At 29.9% G+C, this 24,414-nt stretch overlaps 1 protein-coding gene across 3 annotated transcripts in view; it reads right to left on the bottom strand.

The window, feature by feature from the left end:
- The window catches only part of LOC113396963 (homeobox protein unc-4-like), a 37,585-nt gene extending 17,009 nt beyond the window's left edge, over nucleotides 1-20,576 (bottom strand). The window contains exon 1 of one of the 3 annotated variants that reach the window (XM_026635065.2): nucleotides 20,139-20,576. In XM_026635065.2, coding sequence (XP_026490850.1) covers nucleotides 20,139-20,352 — 214 coding nt within the window. In that variant the 5' untranslated portion in view covers nucleotides 20,353-20,576. The remainder of the gene's footprint in view (nucleotides 1-20,138) is intronic. The other 2 variants (XM_026635064.2, XM_026635063.2) reach the window with 2 other exon arrangements.
- Between the last annotated feature and the right edge of the window lie 3,838 nt (nucleotides 20,577-24,414).

Below are 24,414 nucleotides of genomic sequence, written 5' to 3'. Positions count from 1 at the left end.
GGGCAATGATTTTGTTAAAACACTCTAATTCTGTAATAATAAGCAGAGCTGATCTAGCTACGTACGAGTACGGCGACTCGTTTAAAGTAGTATATTTTAATAACTACTGATGACAAAACCATTGTCTAAACGAATATTCTAGGACCTAAATATATTCTGAATAAAATGATTGAATGAATCTGTATGAATTGGAAAAAATAGATGTAGGTACACTTAGAATTATGTTTTAATGTATCTTATTAGTATACCAAGCAATAGAGCAACTATGCGAGTTTCTTGCCGTTTCCTCTCGCTGGAAGCTGCTTTCCGAAACGGTGGTAGTATTTTAAAATCGACGATTCAAAAATACTCATTGTGAAGTTTACTTGAATAAAATTGGTTTGATTTGATTTAATTTGAAATAGGGCTATATCTTAAAGTTTTTCATGTTTCCCGTATTGACAGTTTTCAATACATAATCTCTGGTCTATGAACATGGCTATAGGTATCTGTTGCCTTTGCTCTTGATAACTAATCTTAAGACTAAGACTATGAAATTAAAGATATAGATGTAGAAAATAGCCAAAGCCTATTCATTATATTATATATTTAACTTTTTATTATTTTTTAGTTAATTTTAATGATCTTAATTGTTAAGTTAATTTTAAAAAAACATTAATTATTTTAATTTTTCGTTTAAATTGTTCGCCTGGAACCGTTATAGATCTATTTATTCACGAAGGCGCGCCCCTTCGCGTTAAATAATCGGCTTCATTAATATTGATTGACGCTCTTGCTTACAAGATTCTCTTAGTGTGCATAAGACGATTAACATAAGAGTTAAGACTGCAAAAACTACAAATTAGATCCTATGATTATCTTTGTTTTTAAGTTTTATGTATACATTATCGTCGAGAGGTTGGCTTTATTAAGTGAATAGATCTATACATTGATTGTTACTTACCAGTCAAGTTAATAAAAGCCTGTTACGATTGTAGACTCATCGCAGTAACGTATTTCCTACGGGCGTAGAAATCGCCCGAGGTCCACACGCCCCAGCGTAGTTACGTGTGAGTGCAATTTTTTTTAACACACATATTGCTGAGACGGTTGATCTTACTCGTCTAGGCTTTAATATTAAAAATGAACATAGTATAAAAAAAAATATTGAACATCCTGACACCCTCTAGTAGGTAGAATTGTATTTCAGATGCTAGCGTCTATTTCTTTAATATATTATAATTATTTATACGAAAAGTAAATTAAAAATATTAAAACCGAATGAAACAACTCAATATACAAAAAGCTATATTTGGTTTTTAGCATATGAAGGTACACTTGTGACTTTATGGAAGTAAAGTGAAAAAGTATTAATTATTTTCCAAGCGAGCACGTAATAACTTGTAGTGATAAAGATATCCCGCGAAATCACATCAAGTTTATAATGCTATGGTACCGGGAATCAATTACCGATGGCGGTCTGCGCGCGCGCAACATGTACTTTTCAACATTAATGACGTATCGATGCAATGAAATTACGGGACATACATACAAAGAAGATATTATAATATTATAAAATTTACAGTTCAGGTTAAAACGTATTATTTTTATTTAGTCAATTTTTGAAAAAAAAATTTCGTCCACAGACTCGGCTATAGCGCCTTAATTTCACGACATTGTGTCATATTGCTGGGAATTCGACAGATTGGAAAAATTTACCTTCATATAAAAAAAATAATAATAGGATCAAGCTGTTTCATTTCAATGTATATGTTTGTATGTTGTTATGTATGTCTAGCTGTGATTATACACACATGTACAAACAAGCGCACACAAGCCTTTAGTCGTATATCTAAGCTTGGAAACCGGCAATTTTGATAAACGTTCTTAAATGTCATTCAGAATTTATTTAAGTACGTAACTGTTGCTCGTTTTTATTTGTACTGACGATTATGATTCACGATGTTAATCAAGCGTTTCAAAGTTGCCAAGCTATAACTTAACTTTGAAGTTATCACAGAATCTCGTGACGATAAGTACTATATTATATGATGTGGTTTTTTCAATGGGCTTTTTAATTAAATAATAGTAATATTTACTGATATGTTTGATATCAATTCAAATGTTACGTTATAAACATTTCGTACGAAATACTAGTTATATAATCCTTTGCCTTTTTTTTATATATAAAATACACATTGTTATCGGAAGAAAAAATCCTTTTCAATTTATATGTCCAAATATCTTATACAATTAAGACTATTCTTGAAATAAAAAATAAAAACATATCGAACCGCGAAAAAAAACCCGTTCACATTCGTATCAGATTCACCTACTTTATCTGTTAAATATCAGATTTTATGATTACTACTGCTTAAAAATAAGTATACCCAGTATATACATTGTTAAAATGCGTTTCAAGTGATTGCATCAACCCTCGCAGCACATTATTAATATCGATATCGATAATGTTCACACTAATAATTGATGCGGTAGTTCGCCAACGTTTTCAAGAATCGAATTAAATCGATCCAATTTTTCTCGAGTGTCGTAATTGTGTGGTTAGGTGCTCTGTGGGTTGATGTAATTGGATAATTGGGAATCGATTGCAGGTTGTCTCGTTTGCGTTACAGATTTCCGATCATAAAGACATTATGTGTTTATTTTTTAATCGAAATAAATCGTAAGCTGAATGATATGACGCTTTCTAGAAATCTTGTTATTTCACCTTTTCGTAAAGGATTTCGATTTCGTATAGTTGTTTATTGATTTTAAAACAAAACGAATTGAAAAAAAAAGCAATTACTTCTTCTGTTCTGCAAATTATGACAAAACATTCGAAAGTTTTTGAAACAGCAATATTTTGACTATATTTTAAAATTAATTAAAAAAAGCTCAATTTTGAATGAGCGGATGACATTTAATTTTGTTTTAAATGTCATCGGGTTTGTAACATTTTTCGCCTTCTTTACGACGATATTTGTAAAATACGAAATTGATTTAGCAGCAAAAAAAAAATATTAATAACATACGAAAAATTCGACCGCCCGAAGCAACCGAGACGGTGTCCGCCTATAATTTTGTCTCGATCCCGGGAAATTAATTTCTGAAATTACCACCAATAATAAAGTAATAATTTTAAACCTAAATACGTACCTTGCTGACTGACACGTTCGCCAGAGACGGATTTTGTCGTTGACAATATTTATATACATATTTTTTTACATATTTGAATAAATATTTAATATAGATAGATTATGTATTAAGTAATGTGTCTCGATTGATTTTTTAAAAACAAGGTTTTATTAAAAACCTGTTTTGATTTTTTTTTATCTAAGTATAAAAATGCACGAAATGTTACCAGCACCCGAAAGATCGAGATAAAATATCATGTCAATTAGTTGAACAAAACTGATTAAAAATTCAATTTCATGATTTGTCGACGTGTGATGTGTGTGTGACGACAACTTACAAAATAAAGATCATAATAAGCTTGGAAAAACGTATTTCAATTTATTTTTATCGTTTCGATAATTAGATAAATTTATCTCACGAATACGTTTTTACAAAAGGAAAATCACAAAAATACACTTTCATCCTACTTTATTCATTTAATCATTGATGTGATTTAAAAATCGTTCGTAAATTTATTCGTCCTTTAGATATAATTCCGTTCCTGTGAAGAGAAATGAAGACATCAGGTGAAGCGATGCTTAAAAAATCGATGTTCTGCGAACAGCGATAACTGTTATGCTAAATTGAAATCGGGTAAAAATATATTTACCGTACAATCGTTGAAAATTATTGTAATCTTGAAAACAATCTACAACTTCTTATATCTCTGTATCAATTGAAATTCAATATAATTCGTATTTTGTATTTAAAATACACATAAGCTTATTTACAGTTTCAATTATAAAACAATCGAAGAGCAGAATTAAAAAAAAAAAGTTTATATACAACTCATTAGAAGTATAACCTTTTTGCATCAATAACTTTTAACTCAAACACGCTGCACTAAATTACTCAATGCGATTAAGAATTTTCTCTTCAAAGACTTCTGTCAAAAAACTTTTCAGAGACTAATCAATGCAATTCGAAGCAGAAAAATAACAATTGATTAAATAAATTTAATGAAAAATTATGACAATTAATAAATAGTCCGGTCTTATTTATTATACTATCAAAAAATAATCCGATCCAAAGTATTTTTACGTAAATCCTGACGTGTAATATTTCGATGCGTCGCTCGCGGCCTCCGGACGGCGAGATTGAAAAATGATAAATAGCACTACTATACATTACGCCGGTATTAACCATCACCGTTAAAATAAGGTGTAATAAAATTTTAATATTATATCCATACACTGATAGGTTTGAAAAATAGCCGCGGACATAAAGCTAGTAATAAACCCTTGCTTGAGTTTACTTCATTAGGTATTATAAATTGCATTAAAATATTAATACGATGACGTCACAAAGTTCAATATAAGGATGTCAACATACTTAAGTATAAGGATACAAAAAATTAACAGTATATACCTACATAATAAGTATTCGAGTGGTCAAGACAAAAACATTGCCCAAACAATAAGTCTCTTCAAGTATAGACGATAGTCTTGTTTCAAAATTTTATAATAAATAATATAATATTTTTGTATGAATTTGTATTAAATATTCTTCCACTATTTTCAGTCCATACAATTTTATTTTTACGCTCGGGTAAAGAATAAGTATATCAATAAAAAAATAAGGTAATTTATAACTTAATAGACAGGATAAGTATCTAGTACAGAATACAGAATAAGTATTAAGGAATAGCAGCAAACGTTGCAAATATAAATATGTGTACTGATTTTTACTATTGTTAGTAAGTTAGTTAGTTAGTTTAATATTATAAATGTGAAAGTGTAACTCTCACGCGGTACACATGAGGATTGTAATCTATCCACATATCCTGGTGGAAATGCCATGTCTATATAGTTATTCATGTTCTCAATATAAATAATTCTTGTAAAAAAAAATTTTGACATTGAAACTGAGCTGACAGTAAACATTGTGTAGTAAGTCGCTTTGGTCCAAAAGAAATGGATATTAACCAAATAATTAATAATAATAATAAAATGTTAAAACCTTTATTCCATTTTTAATATAATAAATTTTCTATTGAAAATCAAAATCAAAATATTTTTCATTGCAAGCAAAATCATAAAAGCACTTATAAATCGTTATGTTACAGTATTAAATTAAACGTAAAGGTACCCGAATGTAGATTCTACCGAGTACAACCAGCTAGAAACTCAATAGTCTTTTCGTTATTTTAATAACAGAGATTATATCAATCACATATAAATATTTTACATATTTACTACCTGGAAATAAAAAAATACTAACTCAACTAACTAACTTTTGACATACGATTTAAACATGCATTCGAATTGATAGTATTACAAGCTCCATATCCTTTAGAGGTAAGGAGGTCCGCTGTGGGATATTTAAAGATTTTAATTTACGTTTTCTTTCTTTAATAAAAAAAATGCAAAAAGACCTATTGCAATATAAAAAGCAACATAAATCATATATAAATTCATTTTTTCATCAAATAAGGGCTATAAATAAGAAGCACTCAATTCAACGCAATGATAAGCTACACACGGTAACAGTAGTCATGGTACAGCACATTATCTTCCTGCGAACCTCCTGGGAGCCATAACTCACTGCACTGTTTCCAATCTGTTTACTTGTGGTCGCTGGACTGTTAGGGTAGAGAATTGTTTGCTGTTTCTCTTAAAAACTTGACACAAATTACTTTATCTAGTCTAAAATATGTGCTAAATGTATTATAAATCATATACTCTATTGTTGTTATATAAACCTTTATTAAAAAATATATATTTATTTTCATTTTAAAAACATATAACTCATATAGAAGTTTTCACTTCTTTCAATAATAAGAGCAACTATTACTTGAAAATTTAAATTCTAGGAGAAAAAATAAATACCGACGAGTATTTCATAATAAAATATTAATAAATCAGTAGAGACGCTTGCTACTTATTTATTTTTCTATCTTAAAACTATTGACAGAAAGCAAAAATTAGTCATATAGGGTTGTCTTATACGGTAAGCATCCACTAAGAGGATATTTCTTTGCATGAATTTAATTTGTACGAAATCGGATCGAACATGTAGTATCTTAAATAAAAATCATTCATAATAATTAACCCCTTAATGTGAACACAGATAAAATATCATAATCTTCGTAATTATTATAAATGCGAAAGCTGGGATGAATGGATGTTTGTTAGTCAATCACACCAGAACGGCTGAACGGATCTGAATGAAATTTGGCAGAATCTAGAATAGCACATACGTTACTGTATCATGAAAAATCACCTAACACCTGCACCACACACAAAAACTATTAATGCACCCAAAAATAAAGAAAGACCAAATAAAAACTTAAAACTCATGTTCTTATAACAGAGTAGTGATCCAGATAGCAGTATTACTCAAATAAAGATATCATACTTTGGTTTAGCACAGAGTTAAATACAATTGATAGGCGAAATTTAGAAAATGATAAAACTAAGATCATGATAATCTAACTAGGGAATAATTCAGCATCCACATGTGCAGTCGATACAAGCAAGTATAATCTGTTGTCGGCGCCGCGACTAGTGCCCTCTAGAGACTCGTCTATAACGTGTTTCCAAGCAATGTTTAATGCACTAAGGTGGAATTGAGATATGTTTTCGTGATTGGACCATTGCTTCATGAACTAATTCTCGGATAATACTGGCAACCGAGGAACGCTTACTACATTGTTTAATGATATATGAGAACAAAACGTTTATACAAGAACAAGTCCTAATCACCTCTTATTTATTTAAAATAGGCACACAGACTGGCAAATGGGCTGATTGGCACATTAACCATTCCTTACATTGACAATGCACCATTAAACTTGGGAACTGAGATGCTATATCCCTTGTCCTTTGTTACACTGGCTTATTCAGTCGTCGAGCAGGAACACATCTATACCAAGTTGGACGGTATAATACGTAATGATAGAGTCATACCTGCTCAGATAGGATTACACAAAAACCTTCCACCAAATAAGTTAACTGATTCCATTTACTATAACACGTTCACGTTCTGAAGTTAGGCTTAGCCTTCCTCTCGGCATTTTAAATAGTGAAATATCTAACCATCCAATCTATACACATACATACATACATATAATAAAATTGGAGTGTCTGTTTATAATATTAAATTAACCAATTTTAACTAAACGCATATGCATACACGGTACATATACCAAAATAACATTTTTTTTAATGTCTGTCTGTCTGTCTGTTTGTTCCAGCTAATCTCTGGAACGGCTGGACCGATTTGGACGGGACTTTCACTAGCTGAAAGCTGATATAATAAGTAGTAACTTAGGCTACAACAATAACTTATTTGTTAAATTCAAACGCGCACGAAGTCGTGGGCATTGCTAGTTAGTTGTACACTAAAACTCACTAAAGCCAAAGACAATAATTTATCAATTTATTAGTCATTTCATTCAATATATTTTAAAACAGCCACCATCCATATTAATATTATAAATGCGAAAGGAACTCTGTCTATATTTCGCTGTCTGTGACTCTTTCACGGCCAAACCATTCTACCGTATTAAATTATATTTGATATAAAGCAAGCTAGAATTCCAAGGAAGGTCATAGGCTCCTTTTTTATTCCTAACACCTGATGCCCGACCCTATCTACCTCGTTGACCGTTTAAGGAAACGCAAGCGAAACTGCCGGCGACAACTAGTAGTCCATATAGGAACAGTTAGTGAATGTATAATCCTATTAAAATTATATTTATCACATAATCTTAGCAGCGTTGTAAGCTTTGGCTTATCTCGCAAACTAATCATTTTTATATTATTGATAAAAATAAAGTACTTTCAAACACGAACTGTTTTTAAGCGGCAAATATCTTGTATCGAAGGAAAGTTACATCGTTTATACTATGATTTATTGATGGTACCACCATTGTTCCCTTAGGACTCGTCTATCAACCTCGTTGAGGTATGGTTAACATGGAGATGAAATGGTACGATTTTTGTTGTAAATCAAATATAATTTTATTATTTGTAACTGAATGTTATTTTATATGGTTCCTTTATTATGAAAATCATCACGATGTGCTCTTTAAAATCAATTTTGAATACTATGGTCTAATATTGATAAAACTTTTATATTTTTTAATAATTACCAAAAGTTTTTGGGCAAGCAATATTTTAGACAGCAAAATTAATTGCATATTACACAAGCTTATCAGGGAGCTTGCAACACATAAAATTAGTACAAATCATTTAAAAAGGAAGTTCATTACAGTGAGTAGCATGAGTTATTCTATTGCAAAAAATTAGTACGATCTATCACTGTTCCGATTTAAAGACTTAGTGAATGACTATTGTTACCTGGGATTATAACTCTGACTCTGGTCTATGGGCATAGTTATCCACTTATCATCAGGAGTGCTATAAGCTGTCTGTCTATCTTCTAAAATACATAAATAGAAACGATTATTGTTCTGGTCTTGTCGGCCGAAATGAAGCATTGAAGTGGAAAATTGTTATATTTTTGTGTGCCACTAGATAAAATGGAAACTTTATCGAGCATATTAAATATCGAATAGATTTATTACAGATAATACAAATTTACTAGTAATGCATTGTTACGGTTTTACACTTAACTTATTGAAGTGTTAGCTCAGGTAAATGGTAGATTAAAACCGGCGTAGAGCGGAAAAATATTGCATTGAATGCGATTCTGATTCGCCGTAACATTTAAAATAACAATAAGGCAATAAGATTTTTAATATGTTATAAATAATTTCTCACAAAAAATATAGTCAACATTTAAAGAAATCCTCTGCTCTGATTTCTTTAGGAAACTATCAAAAGTTTGCTAGACAACAATGTATATTAATTAAAACCCTTCGGCTGCCCCTGCACTGTGCACTGTACCCTGTCGGCTTGCTCAAGGGCCGCATTATCATGACACCACTAGTTACAGATTTATTATACTTATTATCGCATGCCCTTTGGGACACGTTAAATAATTAAGTTCAAAGATATCGCTCGATATCGGTGTTGCTGGAGACATTATGTTACGAAATATTGACTTCATAACTTAACACCGATAGTTATACTTGTTGTCTGATAGCGAAATGTTTGTTTAATATTAGAATACAAATAATAGCTTTTTATGTACCTATTTATCAGACGATCTTATGTTTCCTAATGTTTTGTTTATAATTTAATGCAATAAAATAATATTTCGATTGTAGGTAAGTAAAGTTGTTAATTTATATTTCGAAAAATGGGATTAGAATGATGATAAAAAAAAGTTTTTATTTTTTTCAACTTTTTTGACAATTTTATTCTAAGTGATGTTTACCTATAAATTGATTTACACCTTTTATATTTATGAGTTATATTTTAGAACACCAAAATTTAATATTTTTTAGAATGCCTAATTCCTAACATCTACACTTTATTTCACCTTGTTTATGGTACATTTAAGTCAAAAAGTGACCAAGCCCCTAATGCTCCTCAGACCCCGACGTACTTAAACATTGCACGCATCGGGCGTGACGTACGGGTTAATTTTATGCTACATTAATAAAGGAGGGTTGGAGCCACTTTTTAATAGGGTTAGTTATGGTGCGAGGTCTCTCAGACCCTCCGCCACATTCTCAGGGTTAGCGATATATTAGGAGATCAAACGGATTATTCAGTCATGTTTGCTTGGTCTGATGTTTGTTTTACTAATCCTGTTTATCTGCGAGCGTTACATGAAGATAGCTTATTATTAATAGCTTATTTAGTTCAGTAAATGTATATGTGTGTGTGGATATTAGCTTATATAATATATGAATTATCTTTATTTAAAATATGTATTGTGTTACAAGTATTTATTAATAAAACTCTTTACAGCTCGAAAAAAGATTAGGTATAGATATAATTGAATTGCAAAAATTTGTTCAGAATATGATTTTTAACAATTAATACCTTAAGTACCTACCTTCTTTTTTCGTGAACCCAAAAAGTTCACACGAATATGCTTCGAATATATATTAAAAGAATGACTTGTATTTTTTTTTCAAATATTTCCAGTCCAATTGTAATTATCCACCGTTAATAATTTAGATGAATTTACAATAGAAAAACGTAATTGATACGCGTGTTTGATTTGTAATTAGTAATAGAAAAAAAATCAGAGGGTGATGTTTTTTTCTCCCTCGAAAACGAGCTAAAAAACAATACAATAATAACAATCATTTATTTCATTGTGTAATTTAAATTCACGAAACATACGAAAGCGTAAAATTAATATATTTTTTTGTTTAAGCAAAAACTGTGGGTGACTTTTTTTTTTTACGAATCCCACGAAAAACAATGGCTGCGATTAATTAGTATCGTACGATCGTCACACGTGACAGTTAGTTCTATAATTTGTTTATCCGTGAAAAATAAATAAAAAACAAGAATAACAATATAAATTTTAATACCAGTGGGGTTTGAAAGTCATGAGTTCAACTCAAAACTTAACAACAGACACAAATATAATATCAGTTTTACAAAACATTAAACGTTGATTTTCTTATCAAAACTATAACCGACTTTGTAACTTATTTTTTTAACTGCTTTTTTTTCATTTTTGGATTTAAATTACTTTTCAGAGATACCGCCAAAATTCTAAAGCTTCATATATTATATATAATTATAAATATATTTATAAATAACATAAATACGTGAAGCTTTTTATTGACGATATGCTAGCGTCAATATGCAAAGAAAAATATAATATGAATGAATATTTAATATAAATAAGAAATATTTAAGCGTCTGAGAAGTCAACATAACAGATCAATATAACGTAATGGGACTAAACCACTCTGTCTATAAGTTTGGTATCAAAGCCCTGGAGCCCAATTTCGATACTAAACCTCTAAGTACAGGACATATTGGCAACACGTCTCCCGCGACCAATCGCGAGGGTGAACGGTTTTGAACGCTACAGTGTAAATAGTAAAAAAAGCATATCGAATTAGACAAATGTGTGTTTGTAGCCACGCGACGATAGATTCGACACGGTGCATGCGAGATGCGACGATTGTATAACCTTTATTAACTTTAAAAGAATCAAAATTTACTACGAAATATTTAAAAGTTTTTTTTCTACTTAAAGCTTTTGTCTCTATTGCGAATAGATAAAAAGATTCTTGTGATTTTCAGATTGTTCAACACCAACTAACTGCTCATAAAATGTCTCTTGATTACCGTAAAATAAATTACTATTAATAAAAATAAATAAATAATCTTGTACTAAAATAATGTGTTTGACCAATAAAGCTCTTTACAGCGCTATATAATACTTTATACATTTTATTGAATATTAAAACCGTTAATAGTTAAGAAATAAATAAAAAAATCGAATTTGACACATATCTTTTCATATTTAGAACAAAAGTTGCGTGGAATAGTCGGCACAATTATAAATAATAACCCTATATTTTTAAAATTCATATTATAAAAAAAAAACTTTGAAACGTCAAACATTTTGACATAAAATTAGACAGACCTAAGCATATCACTATTAATTTTCCACAACAGCTGTGTAATAAAAGTCTTCGGTTTTATTTTAGGAACCGAGGTCACTCCCCTGTTCAGGGTGTGTGAGGAAATGGCCCTTGAAATTAGCCCCCACCGGTCTCGGTTACATTTCGCGCACCTTGCCATCGCTCGACGACTTGACAAATACTTCTTATTAGACCTTATTACGAACATTTTTGGCCTTTTGTCACTTGTTCGTGGTAATGACGATGTTTTTTATAACTCGGACACGGTGTAAAGTGATCTTATACTTGAAAAATAATTTATTATTACATCATCGCGTCGTTACTACTCCCTGCTTACTTATGTTATTTAATTTGCTTTATTGTGACGCATAATGTGTCTTAATTAACACCGTCGATAAAATTACGATGAATATAACATATATGTAATTTGCACACAATCACATAAAACTAAATATCTTTATAATCTGTCTTTATTATAATATTTCAACGATAAAATATTTTCTATACTACTATTTATTTTATTGCATAATAATGGCAACATTTGAATAGATAAATAAATTAATTAAATACAACTATAATTACGAACTAAAAGACAATATTTCGTGTGCAATTCTTCACAATTTCACTAACTGTTCATTACAACATAGCTATTAGGTAAAATAAACACAGCAATGTGTCTTTCAAATATTGTTTTACAAGCATTTATAGATAAAAAGTATTGCATTTTAACGAGAGAGGGAGAGCGTGTGGATATTTATGCGTTGTTCCGTTCAAGTCGACTCCCCTACGAGTCTGGCCCTTTGTTGATGTGCTTTTGACTAGTTGTGATTTCTGTTTATTAGACCATTTAACTTTGTTACTTCGAGAGGAGTTTGTTTCCTTGTTGCGTGGGGGACGATATGTTTACATTGCGCAAAATTACTACGATGTTTTGAGGTTACGTTTGTTCTAGAGCCATTTTCGTTGTGTCATGTCTACATGTTTTTCATAACTAATACCTATTAATTGATAATTATAAAGAATCGCAGTGTTTAAGGATGACACATGATAACTACTATTGTAGTCGGACTACGACGCAATTATTTATTGTATTTGTTTTTCATTATATTTAAAAAATATTCGTTTGTTCATTTTTATTTTAAATCTAGAATATATATAATTGAGATTATCCTCTCGACCGATTCTGACTAAGGCAGTCATTATCGATGGAGAATAGCCAAATGTAAAGGGATACGCTTATAATTCGATAGGACCATTGGCGTAGCGTAGTCTCTCTAAGACTTCCCTATAACAATACGCCTGGATACGCAAATGGATGAGACATAAACCGGGAAGAGTTCTGGCGCAAGACCAATGATCCAAAGATCTTTCCAGAGCAAAGAAATTCTTGACAGAAAATCCCGGTATAATATTAAAAAATAGCGGTATATATCCCCTAGCCGATTTGATCTCAGCACGTCTTTATCTGCAGCCTTATAATTATGTATAGTTAATTATAGTTAATGTTACAATAGAAATCGTAACAATTTAGTGCTCGTAAAACAATTTACAAACAACTTATATTTCCTTAAACCCCAAAAAAATAGTTTCCGTGAAGTTCTTATTAAGATGTCAGTTGTGATACTTTAGGTGCGTATTTCGAAAGGCGGCAATTATAAAGTTTAGAGTGATGGCTTGATTGGCCAAACTTTTTTCTTTCACCGCTCGCCTGACGAAGAACGAAATTGATTCGACCTGCTCTAAATGACAGAACGTTCCCAGTAGGCTCGATTGTCTTGAGGCCGTTGATAAATAAAAAAACACACAATCGACTGTGTATAAAATTCTTTTGCAATTTACTGTAACGAGTTCTCTTAAATTCGGTTTTTACTATCCTCCGTATATATTTCATTTACACAAACGTGATTGTTTACGTTTAAAACGTGAATTCCGATAACAAAATACGGTTGAAAGTCTTTATTGAAGTTATATGTATTTCTTTTAGTGCGTTATGAAAAAAATATGAGACAGTTGTTTATGATGCGACGATAACGTTTTCATGTCACCCTATGCGCATAGGATATCATGAAAACTCTACGATGAAGTTCCTCGCTTAATCGCTAAGTGTCAAGTCGCTCGCAATAGACAACTTCACACTATCTTATTTTATAATATTTATTTGATTACAAATTTCAATCGTGAACGTTTAAATTTGTGAGTATGTGTATAGTATAATAGTATTGACGAATAAAAGAAAAAAAATACATTTATCATAATAATAATATTTATTGTAATTATTTATTTTTACGTAATTAAAATCTATTTTAAACTCGCCGAAGAAGTAGAACTTCTCACACGCGTACATAAGTACACGCACCTGTTTTTAATATTATAGGAACCAATATGTAACATATAAAATATTGATCGATATTCTAATTATGTATGACAACTATTTAATACCGACGAATCAATCAATAATAAGCAAATTAGCTGCTAGGACATTTCTTGTTATATGAGGGGTCATTAACACTATAACTTCACGCTAATAATAACATTAACTAAATAAGATAAATCTTATTTTATTATGACATAAAGATCATAGTTCCGTAGCCTACGCATGTCCTGCACGAGTAATATTATGTGATAAGTAATTATTGTAATATTGTTAAACTACATTTTGTAAACATGTGAATTAATCAATAAAACATTTAATTACAACGGTATGATTTATAGCATTCTACTTGGGCTTATTCGCTTTACCGGTTACGGAAATTTATAGGTCTGAATATCATTTAAAATATATAATAATTTTTAATTATAAAACTATTTACACAAGATGTTACGAAAACACCTTCGCTAGAGTACAATCAAAGAGGTTCTAAAGATATTCAGCTACATAAATCATATCGATAAAAAACATTGATATTTCTATTATATGACGATAAAAAATGAATTGTTGTCAAGACACAAAGCGGGGTGGTCATGCGTCATCCACATAACATTTAACATCCTAATTTTGTGAGTAACACCTCAGCGCTAGTGCCGACAAAAGCGTCGATAAAAATCTGGGTATCGACATCGTGGAGCGAGCGACGCGCGCGCAGCAGGCGGCCTCGCCGAACAACTAATAACTTACATTTGGATTACGCTCGTTAGCCTCTTCGCACCTTGCCAGCGTTTATTTTTTTATTAATACAAAATTTATTCAAACGCGGCCGGAGCGAGAATATTTTGGGAATAATGCCTTAATAATATTAAAACGATAACTTATGGCTAGTATAAGTAGATCGTACCGCGGAGGTTATTTATTAGGATATTATATTTAATCTGACTAGCTCGCTTAAAATCAACACACGGTGTAGTTAAACAGTGACGTCGAAGCGTGAATAATACGGCCTTGTCAGTTGATTAGTAAATTGTGATGCATTCGACCATAAGATTCGTACGAAGCGAACGTTTATTTTTTATAACGAATTTTGACAGCGATCAAGCCTAACAATTTTCGTGTTACAACACTAGTCTAAAAATTAAAAAACAATTAAAATGTTATATTTTATTGTTTAACAACTTACAGTGAGCTTCAATAATATATTTTGGTCGTCGGCAGTTTTCTTACAAAATTATAAAATGAAGCTAATCACATAAATAGTCTCCTCGAATAAAAATACTGTTCCAAAATATTAATAATCACTTCAGTTTCTTTTAAGTGTATACCTAAGTAATAAGTTGTCTATAAGTATGAAACATAAAGTGTAGACAGATACAACATAAAAGCTCACCCACACATACTTACTTTTATTAGTCCCTTATTATATGTAAGATTTTTTTTATCTTGTATAAAACTTTTAAAGTACAAAATTTTAATTCCCTATATTATGACAGTAGCACAAATATAACTTATGGTTATATAATAATTATTATATTTTAAACTTTTGATTTTGCAATTTTAATATTTTTTTCTTAGACATATTGTTTACTAAAATTTTCTAATTTGTTGTCTGACGTTCTAGATTAAATATTAAATCTTTACCTAATCTAGCATTGATTAAATGTGAGTGTTTGTGATAGCCAAGCTTTCATATTTCACCAAAAAAACTCATTCTTAACGAGTATAGGTAACTACTTTGAAATTATATACTATTTTAGGTTTGAATAAGGTAAACTGCTACTTTGCAGGTTCACCGGTACACAATTTACACGACACTACAAACATTAAACAAAACATTCAATATCCCGCATTTTCTCTCGTTTAAATTAAAAATTCCTATTAGATACACGATCATTTAAATATTATATCCTAAGTGATGACTTCACTTACAGTATATGCTATTTATTTAATATACACATAATATATTAAATTTACATTGTAGACTTGAATAAGTATATAAAATAGCTCCATACAAATCTAGACCACGTGTGGAAGCAAGAATGCTAGCAACATTTCCCCGTTAAATTGCAATTACAATTATCTGAGCGAAAATGCACCAGAGGAAGCCATAAGATGAGGTTTTATATGTGTTAGAACTGTTTTTAAATTCATTTAATATTATTTAATCGATTGTAGTTAAAGTGTATTAAAAATATGTTTATTGACTGTACATTATCGTTTTTACTGAATACAGTATTGACCATTGTGAGGAGTAGGTACAGAATTAATAATATAAATTTATCTTAAAATAAACCGTCTTCAACATTACTTTATTTAAAGTTTGTTAAAAATAAATATATTGAAAAATATTAAAAGTTATGTTTACTGCTCTATTAAAACGTTTCTTTTATCGTCAAAAGAGTTTTCCAAATTCTTAATTTTCCATATTTGTAATAATAAGTTTTTAGTAGTAGAAATTCACTTTTAAAAAAATTTAAAGATCGAATATGAACCAAACCATTACTATAAATAAAAAACAATTATAGATAAAGCTTAAAATAACATGAACTCTACAAAAGCGCGCGAAATGGAAAAAATAATGTATTTTATTGCCAATTAATATGAAATGAATAGAAAATCATGACTAGTGAGATTTCAAGGATAGAATAAAAATATTTTACATGTCTTTCGTTAAGAGTTCGGACAGACAAAAAATATAAGTATTTATAAATTGAATAAGTATAAAATACTTTTCAATTATGATTATAAAAAAAAACTACATTATTATCATTTAACTGTTAAGTATTGCCGTTAATATTATCAATGTACTTGCATCCTAATACTTTTAAATTTTATTCATAAAACCATATTTGATTAGAAATCATGACAATGATTAAATTTATAGCGGTCATATATTTTTGGATGTTGCAAAAAAAATCTAGTGATTATTTCCACAAGTAAGTCAAGTAATTAAAGATTATACATTTTAAGTGACACAAAATTGACAAATTATTTTAACATTAATTGACCCGTGAAAATGATTTGAAAACTTAAAAACATTTAAATGCACATAACGACTTCAAACTTATAATTGGTTTAATGTTTTTTATTAGTAGTGCCGTGTATATGTAGACTACTTATATTAAACATAAGACGATTAAATGACATATATAATAAATATAATTTAATTATATACAAACATGTAATCAAAACTAATAATCTATTTCAATTAACTACAGTTCATGATAAATAAAAAAGTAAAAACATTGCAGGACAATTTAAAATTCAATCAACATTTTAGGCTGTCTGATGCCATGTCTTTGCCTTATCCAAAAAACAAATATCCCATAATAATACTGATTATAGAGTAATGATAGACGCCTATAACCATCATGGGAGTGAGTCATGGTAGTTTAAAAATTGCCGAAAGCTCGCGTGACCTCGGTTCGAAGCAATATGCTTTATCCCAATTCGATTTGCAGCGTCAAAATAACACGGGGATAATTGCGTATAATTGATTGATTTATTCTATTATCCTGAACTACACAGATTGTGTCATTAAATTAGTCTTATAAAACATTTTAGTTTTATAATTTGTATCATTCTCAATCTCCGATATTATAGAAAGTAAAATATCGCGCTTGCATTTCATTTAAAAAATAAAGTATTTCAAAATAACAAAGATTTAATATTTGTTACAAATATTTTAAACATTAATGGGCAACAATATAGAAAATAAAAAAGATTAAGACAGCTTCTAAAGATACCTATAGTCTTAAGTCAATTTTATCCAAGTGAAATATAACTGTTGATATTACTTTTTAACACTAAATTAATTTAATTTAACGTTCTTAGCCTAATCAATAATGCACATAACTTAAAAATATACAAATACGTCTTTTATATTATAAAAATAAAGTTTTCATTTTAAAAGCATTATCTACAAGGAAGTGCACAAAATAAAATAGTTTTTACATAAAATTAACATTATACGTATAAATATAATTATTAAGTGTTATAAATATATACACGTATAGGTATTAATAAACAATAGACATGATTTAATATTGAATGTATTGAATACATGTAAAATTTCAGTTTTAAATTGTATTACTTGAGCGTGCCTGAATGCATTACTTCGATGTCGTGCCTGAATGTATATAGATTTTATAAAGTGGAGAGATAATCTAAAATACGATTCTATATATATATTTTATTGTGCTGTTGTCGGTGATTCTTACAAAGAAATTTTTATTATGTTATGAACTCGTTCATTACTTTTATATGATTTTATTATATATAGTGTTATTTGCTTATTTTTTTAACCCTTGCCTTAATTCAAAGATTGAAAATTGTTTTTTTTTTTTGTAATAGTAACATGCCGTAGATGTCCCATACGTAGACAAAAGCCTCTTCTCTCAATGTGATATTCCATAATTAATCATAATACTCCACAGCGGGTTTGTAGGTTTAGTAGATTCTATAGACTATTTAAAAATAAAATTAAGTAATAAAAAGAAAGTTTTAAGTCCTACGCCAAACCGATATGATAGTAGATACATTTTATTAAGAATTCTACAATTAATTTATTAAAAAAAAAGCTCTGATTATTTATACTTAAATCGGTAACCGCTCTACTTTACATAACGTTTACTAAAAATCAAAAAGTTTCAAGAACAATCATTACACGTGAAATTAATGAATTAATGTTAATATTTTATGTTTCTTAACAAATAATAAAGCAGTTACATTAACATATTCACAACTATGATATAACAATAATATTGTCCTCATTAACGAACGCACGAGACGTGTCGACGACAAATGTCTGGGACCAACTCGTGTACGAAGACTCTACTATATACTTCAATTGCCTAAGACATTTTAGTGGTTGAAAGTCAAACTTACGCTGCCTTGTGTACAAAGAAGTGATTCAAATAAATCAGACACTTTAGTTTTACATATTAATTATGTCAGAGTAGGAATATAATCTTACATTTGTTAATATAAAATACTGTTTATAGTGATTTTAAAGAAGGATATTGTAAATAAATTTAAAATAAAAAACTAAGCACAGGTCTTGAACGTGACCTTAACTAACGATTCACTTTTTGAATTTCGAATAAATGTAATAATATTTCTTAATTAAAAATAAATAAAATAAAAACTATTTCTATTAAGGAATCAAGACAAGTATTTAAATCGTTATTCATCAACTAACTTGCATTAAAATATCTAATTGGCAAGAAAGAGACAACTACAATTTTAAATTAAGAATTTAATAAACATTTTGAATTAATAGTGCAAGCACAACAAATTTATAGATTCTTAAAAGTAATCTTAAAGTAGGTTGACACTATGTAAATAAATAAAGATTTAAATAATATATTTGTGAATAAGGTATAAAATCCCTTACAAGCAAATCCGTAGCAATAACTAGAATATACAGACTAGTTTGAAAATAGTATTCGTTTATAAATCGAAGTGTTATTTTTATTTTCATTAAAAATAACTATTTATAAATTTTTTTAATGGTTTATTTTTATCAATTTGAGTTGTTGTACATATTATATTAATGTTTATTGCTTATGTCAATTATCCTAATCACCGACGGCAAAGTTACAATTATTCACCTTTCTCAAATTTTATAAGCCAAACAAAAACATGTAACATTTGTTTTTTTATACTTATTGTTAAATTAAAATTGTTTATATGAAGTGAGGTCCCAATACAAATTAAATTAACGATAAATCATTGAAATTAATAGGAGTACAATTTATAAAAAAATAGAAATTATTTTATTTCATATATTAATTATTAAATATACTTTATTAATTATAATTATGAAAGTATACTTCATAGGTTGCAAAATTAAAAAAAATATTGCAAGCTGTAAAAATAAAATAAGATTTTTTTAAAAACAATATCCCTGAATATATTATTTATATCAAATATGTAGGTACGTAACAAAACTGTACTTTAAGTATTTATTAAAACGATGTTCTAAGTAAATGTTTTAAATATTATTTATTTATGAAGCGTGATGTCCGGTTTTAAAAATAAATTAATTTCAATGCTTAGATGTGCACATTTTTTTAAATAAACTGTACTCTAGAATTTGACATGTATTGAGTTTGTAAGCCGTTAACATTATTTAAGATAACTTACCTTTACTGCTTCCACCGTCCTCATTGGAGTCCTCGCTGGGCGGTCCATGCGGCGCCCGCGCGGGCAGCGGATGCGGTAACCTCGGCCGCGCCAGGAACGGCGGCGGCACCCCAAAGAACGGCAGAAACGGCGGCCAGGCCGGTCGCGGCGCAAGGCCTGCGGCCGCCGCCGCGTACAGCTGCAGCGGCGCCGGCAACCCGCCCTCCAGCACCATGCCGCCGGTGCCACGCTCGACACTCGATATCTTGATTATCGACTACTGACAACACTACCAACCGCAAGCATTCTCAGTCATTACAATCACCACCAAATTCCAATTAGTCAAACACTATCGTTCGTTACACACTCATCACGGTTAAACGGTGTGCTCGCGCGGCTCGCTCGGCCCGGCACTGAGATGGCGCGCCCGACGCAGGGCGGAGCGTCGACCCCCCTACCCCCACCTGTGTACAAATTAATTCCCCGCCTCTTTCATATTATAGATTTATTCCTCCGACAGTACAACGTACGGCGTAGCTAAACAATATTAAACCTTATGTCTGCCGGTTACAGATGGGTATTGAATAGAGGGCCATAAATTAAGGCTTGCCATACGTGGAATTAACGATATCGGAGGAAGCGATCTTTGTCACGCTGAAATGGACTTTGCTGTCTATGGCGTTAAGTTTGTTATTGACTGTATAGTGATTATTCAGTGGATTTATAAGGCCGTCGTACGTTTATACGAGGCTGCGGGGCCGTCATAATCTTTTTTAGCCGCATGGCGCGCCGCTACAACGAGACTTATAGATAATCGGTAAGACGTTAATGTTATAGATTGTTGCCGCCAACATTTACGTTTTGAAAACTCATGTTGCCTTACAGACACAACAGTTAGAATAATAGGTGATATTATTCAATGTCTATATTTATGTTTTACAAGTGAGAAAATTTGTATTTAACTTAACATCTCTTTGGCTAATGCCTCATGAACTAATAACTAATTTTAAAATATTGTGTGTAAGCAAGTTTCTATGATAAATGTATTAATAAGCATTGATAAATAATGCTATTTCAATTTATTCAATGCTATTTACTTATTAGTTTCAAAGACGTAAATAGTTTTTATAAATATTTATCCTACTATCCTAACCGTAAGTAAGCTTAATACGATGTATGCAATTAGTAAGGTAATTTCAAAGAATTCATCCATATCTAATGTGACAGGTAATCATCAGATGTTATAACTTAAAAATAGGAGATGGAGTTCAGATTATTAGGCGGCACAATAGATGTGTTGCGTAAAACTAGATTGCGCCGGACTTTAATGACCCACAACAATCAATCATAAGAAATTAACACGTTACAAAATATATTCCTGACAGTGATGAATCATAAGCGACCGAAAGGCAATCAATTTCACAAGCGATTCCTTATTCCATTAAACAAAAAAGTAATAACCTAATTGACATAAATAATAATAAAATATGTCAAGACAGCGTAACGACCCGCCCGGACACGACGTGACAGCTCTATCAGAAATCTCACACTGCCTGTACTCGCTTCCACGCCCCTCTTCTCATTGTACACACGCCGCTCGGCGTCCTCATTGGTGGACCGCGCGGGGTGGGGAGGTGGGCGGCCCGTTTACAGAGGGTGTTTGAAAAGCTTAGTGTTGCATGAATTTAATTAGTGTGAGGAGCACCTCGGGCGCATTAGGAGTTGCGATGGGCGAAGCAATAAAAGATATAAAGGAATGAGTATAAATTAAAAGTTAAATAGAGAGTGCGGTGGGAGGGAGGCAGAAGGGTATATCGCTCCCTCTCGTTCTGGCCCGGATGAGCCGTAATTGTTTGACGATCTTATTAGTATCAGTTAAATGTCGCGCTCTCTTTTCCTCTCCGCGAATTTAATTACTCTTTAATTAGAAAGTGCTTAATGAGATTCTTTCAAGATTAGTATTTGTACTTTCTATGTACTGTTTAGGAAATTGTTTCTTAATTCATTGATGTTTTTAATAGACCTCACGTCGTAATTTCGATAGAAATTAGATAGTATTAAAGGTGTAGTATGTGATGAAATGAAATTTAATCCGTTTCAATTAACTTAAACTTTAAATACACGCAAATCCTTTTAAATTAGTTTTAATAATTTTTAAAAAGCTTTAAATATAAGTTACTGCGTTAATTATTACATATTAAGCATAATAAAAAAAATACTTAATAATAATAATTCTGTTGAATGATGTAACTTAAATTTAAACTACCAACTAAACAGCTAGGTTTAGATAGCTTTAAATACATTTTTAAAATCAACATTACAACTTAACAACAATTAACTTCATTATAAGTTAAAATTATTAATAGCTACTCTTGACATACTATTAATAATATTGTAAAATATTATTACTTTTATTAATATTATTGATAGTATTGTAAAGAGCGCCAAGCTTGTCCAAAATTTTAACTCGATCGGTTGTGTGGAATTGGTTCATTTGCAGGATTTGACCCTGAAATAAAATATTAACAAATACGGAATTAGTACCGAAATTATTTTTTATATTAACAGCTTTTGCTTTGGATTTATAAACTTATCTTTCAACTAAAATAATATTCGTTTTTTTACATCTTTATGTGAGTATGTTAAAAATTAATATTATTTATACTGTCTTAATAGATCATAATTTAGAGAAGATAAGTTTATTGATGATAAATGCATTTCTACTCAAATCTATAAATACACCAATATAGATCAATAGAATTTCGTACAAATTCAGATCTACCTAACTTCGTAGTCAGACTTAATGTCGTCACAGAATAAATTAAAAAATCATAATCAACCCTTAAGTAAAATACATATGTATTATGAACAATAAATAATTAATCTTTAGAAGAATTTATGTTTGCAATTATAATGTAGATAATTTTTATAAATAGTTGTTTCCGTTTAACCTTTATCGATACATTTGTTACATATTTAATTATAATATTTCTCCTCTGAGTGATTAATTGTAATCGATTATTACCAATGTATATACTCAGGTCTGCATACATAGGTCTGCATACATAGGTCGGTACATAAGTTCCACCGGGAATTGAAACGGCGCTTTTCGATTGGTGGTTTTTTTATCTATTAGTTATATTTAAATGCCATTTGATCTAGCTTTAAAGACATTTTTTATAAAACAATTTACATGGATATGGACATTTTAAAAGAAATAATTAAAAAATTATAATATTGAAATGCCATCAAGACGATGATGTAGGGTGCACGCGTATACGTAAAAGATCCATGCATTTAAAAAAACATTTATTAAAAAAAAAAGGAAAAAATACTTTTACTTAAAATAATTAGTAAGTACATAACATAAAGTAACGATCATCATGTACGTAAATGAAATTATTTATTTATAAAAATAAGCTCTTTAATCCTATGGGTATTATATATATGTACAACTTGAAATGTAATTAACAAACTACACGTAGAATTCAAGATTAATATTGCAATTTATAGTGTCATTGACCTTTATTATTTATAAAATCATCTAACAATAGGAAATATATTTCTTGTCTAAGTTAGTTAATTGTTATTAATGTACGTAAGTATATATTTAACAAATGAAAATTTATTGTTCAAACAAAAAACTTTTTAAAAAACAAAACAAAAGATTAAGTAGAAAAAAAAATAGATTTCATATTTTAACTGTCATAAGGAAAAATATAGTCACAGATTAACAATGATTTATGTCATACCTGTTAATATTTATAAAAAAAAATATGTGTGTATCTGTACATTATTTAATTTATTAAGCTTTAATGTAAACAAAGAAATGCATGCTGTAAATATTGTATTATTTAAAAAAAATTGTGACAAACATTGTATGAACATTAGAAGTACTTAGGTACCCAAAAATAAACTTGTAAATCCAAGTTTCCATTTCTGAAAAGTCAACACATCCTTCCTTGGACAATATACCTACTCGCTACATCATAAAAATCTCAGATATACTTTTTGCTTTACCTCTTAATATATACATATTTTTTAATATGTTTCAGTAATCCTAAACCCAACTGCGAATGGCTTTCATACTCAGTGCCGCTTAATTATAATTAATAAAAAAATAAAAGACTTGTATTGTACATCTATATTATTTCGTTTAATTTTGAGATTTGACAATAAGGAGAATTGTTTTTTTTTTCCGGTTCAATGAGCATTATGAGTCGTGCACTTTTGGATTTTTAATTTAGGTATATTGTGTGCATTTGAAAAGGTTTTATTTGTATCATAATATATTTTA

The sequence above is a fragment of the Vanessa tameamea genome, chromosome 9, assembly GCF_037043105.1.
Source record: "Vanessa tameamea isolate UH-Manoa-2023 chromosome 9, ilVanTame1 primary haplotype, whole genome shotgun sequence".
NCBI classification, from domain to species: Eukaryota; Metazoa; Arthropoda; class Insecta; order Lepidoptera; family Nymphalidae; genus Vanessa; species Vanessa tameamea.
The sequence above is the reverse complement of the archived record's forward strand: the minus strand, read 5'-3'. Positions and strand labels throughout refer to the sequence as shown.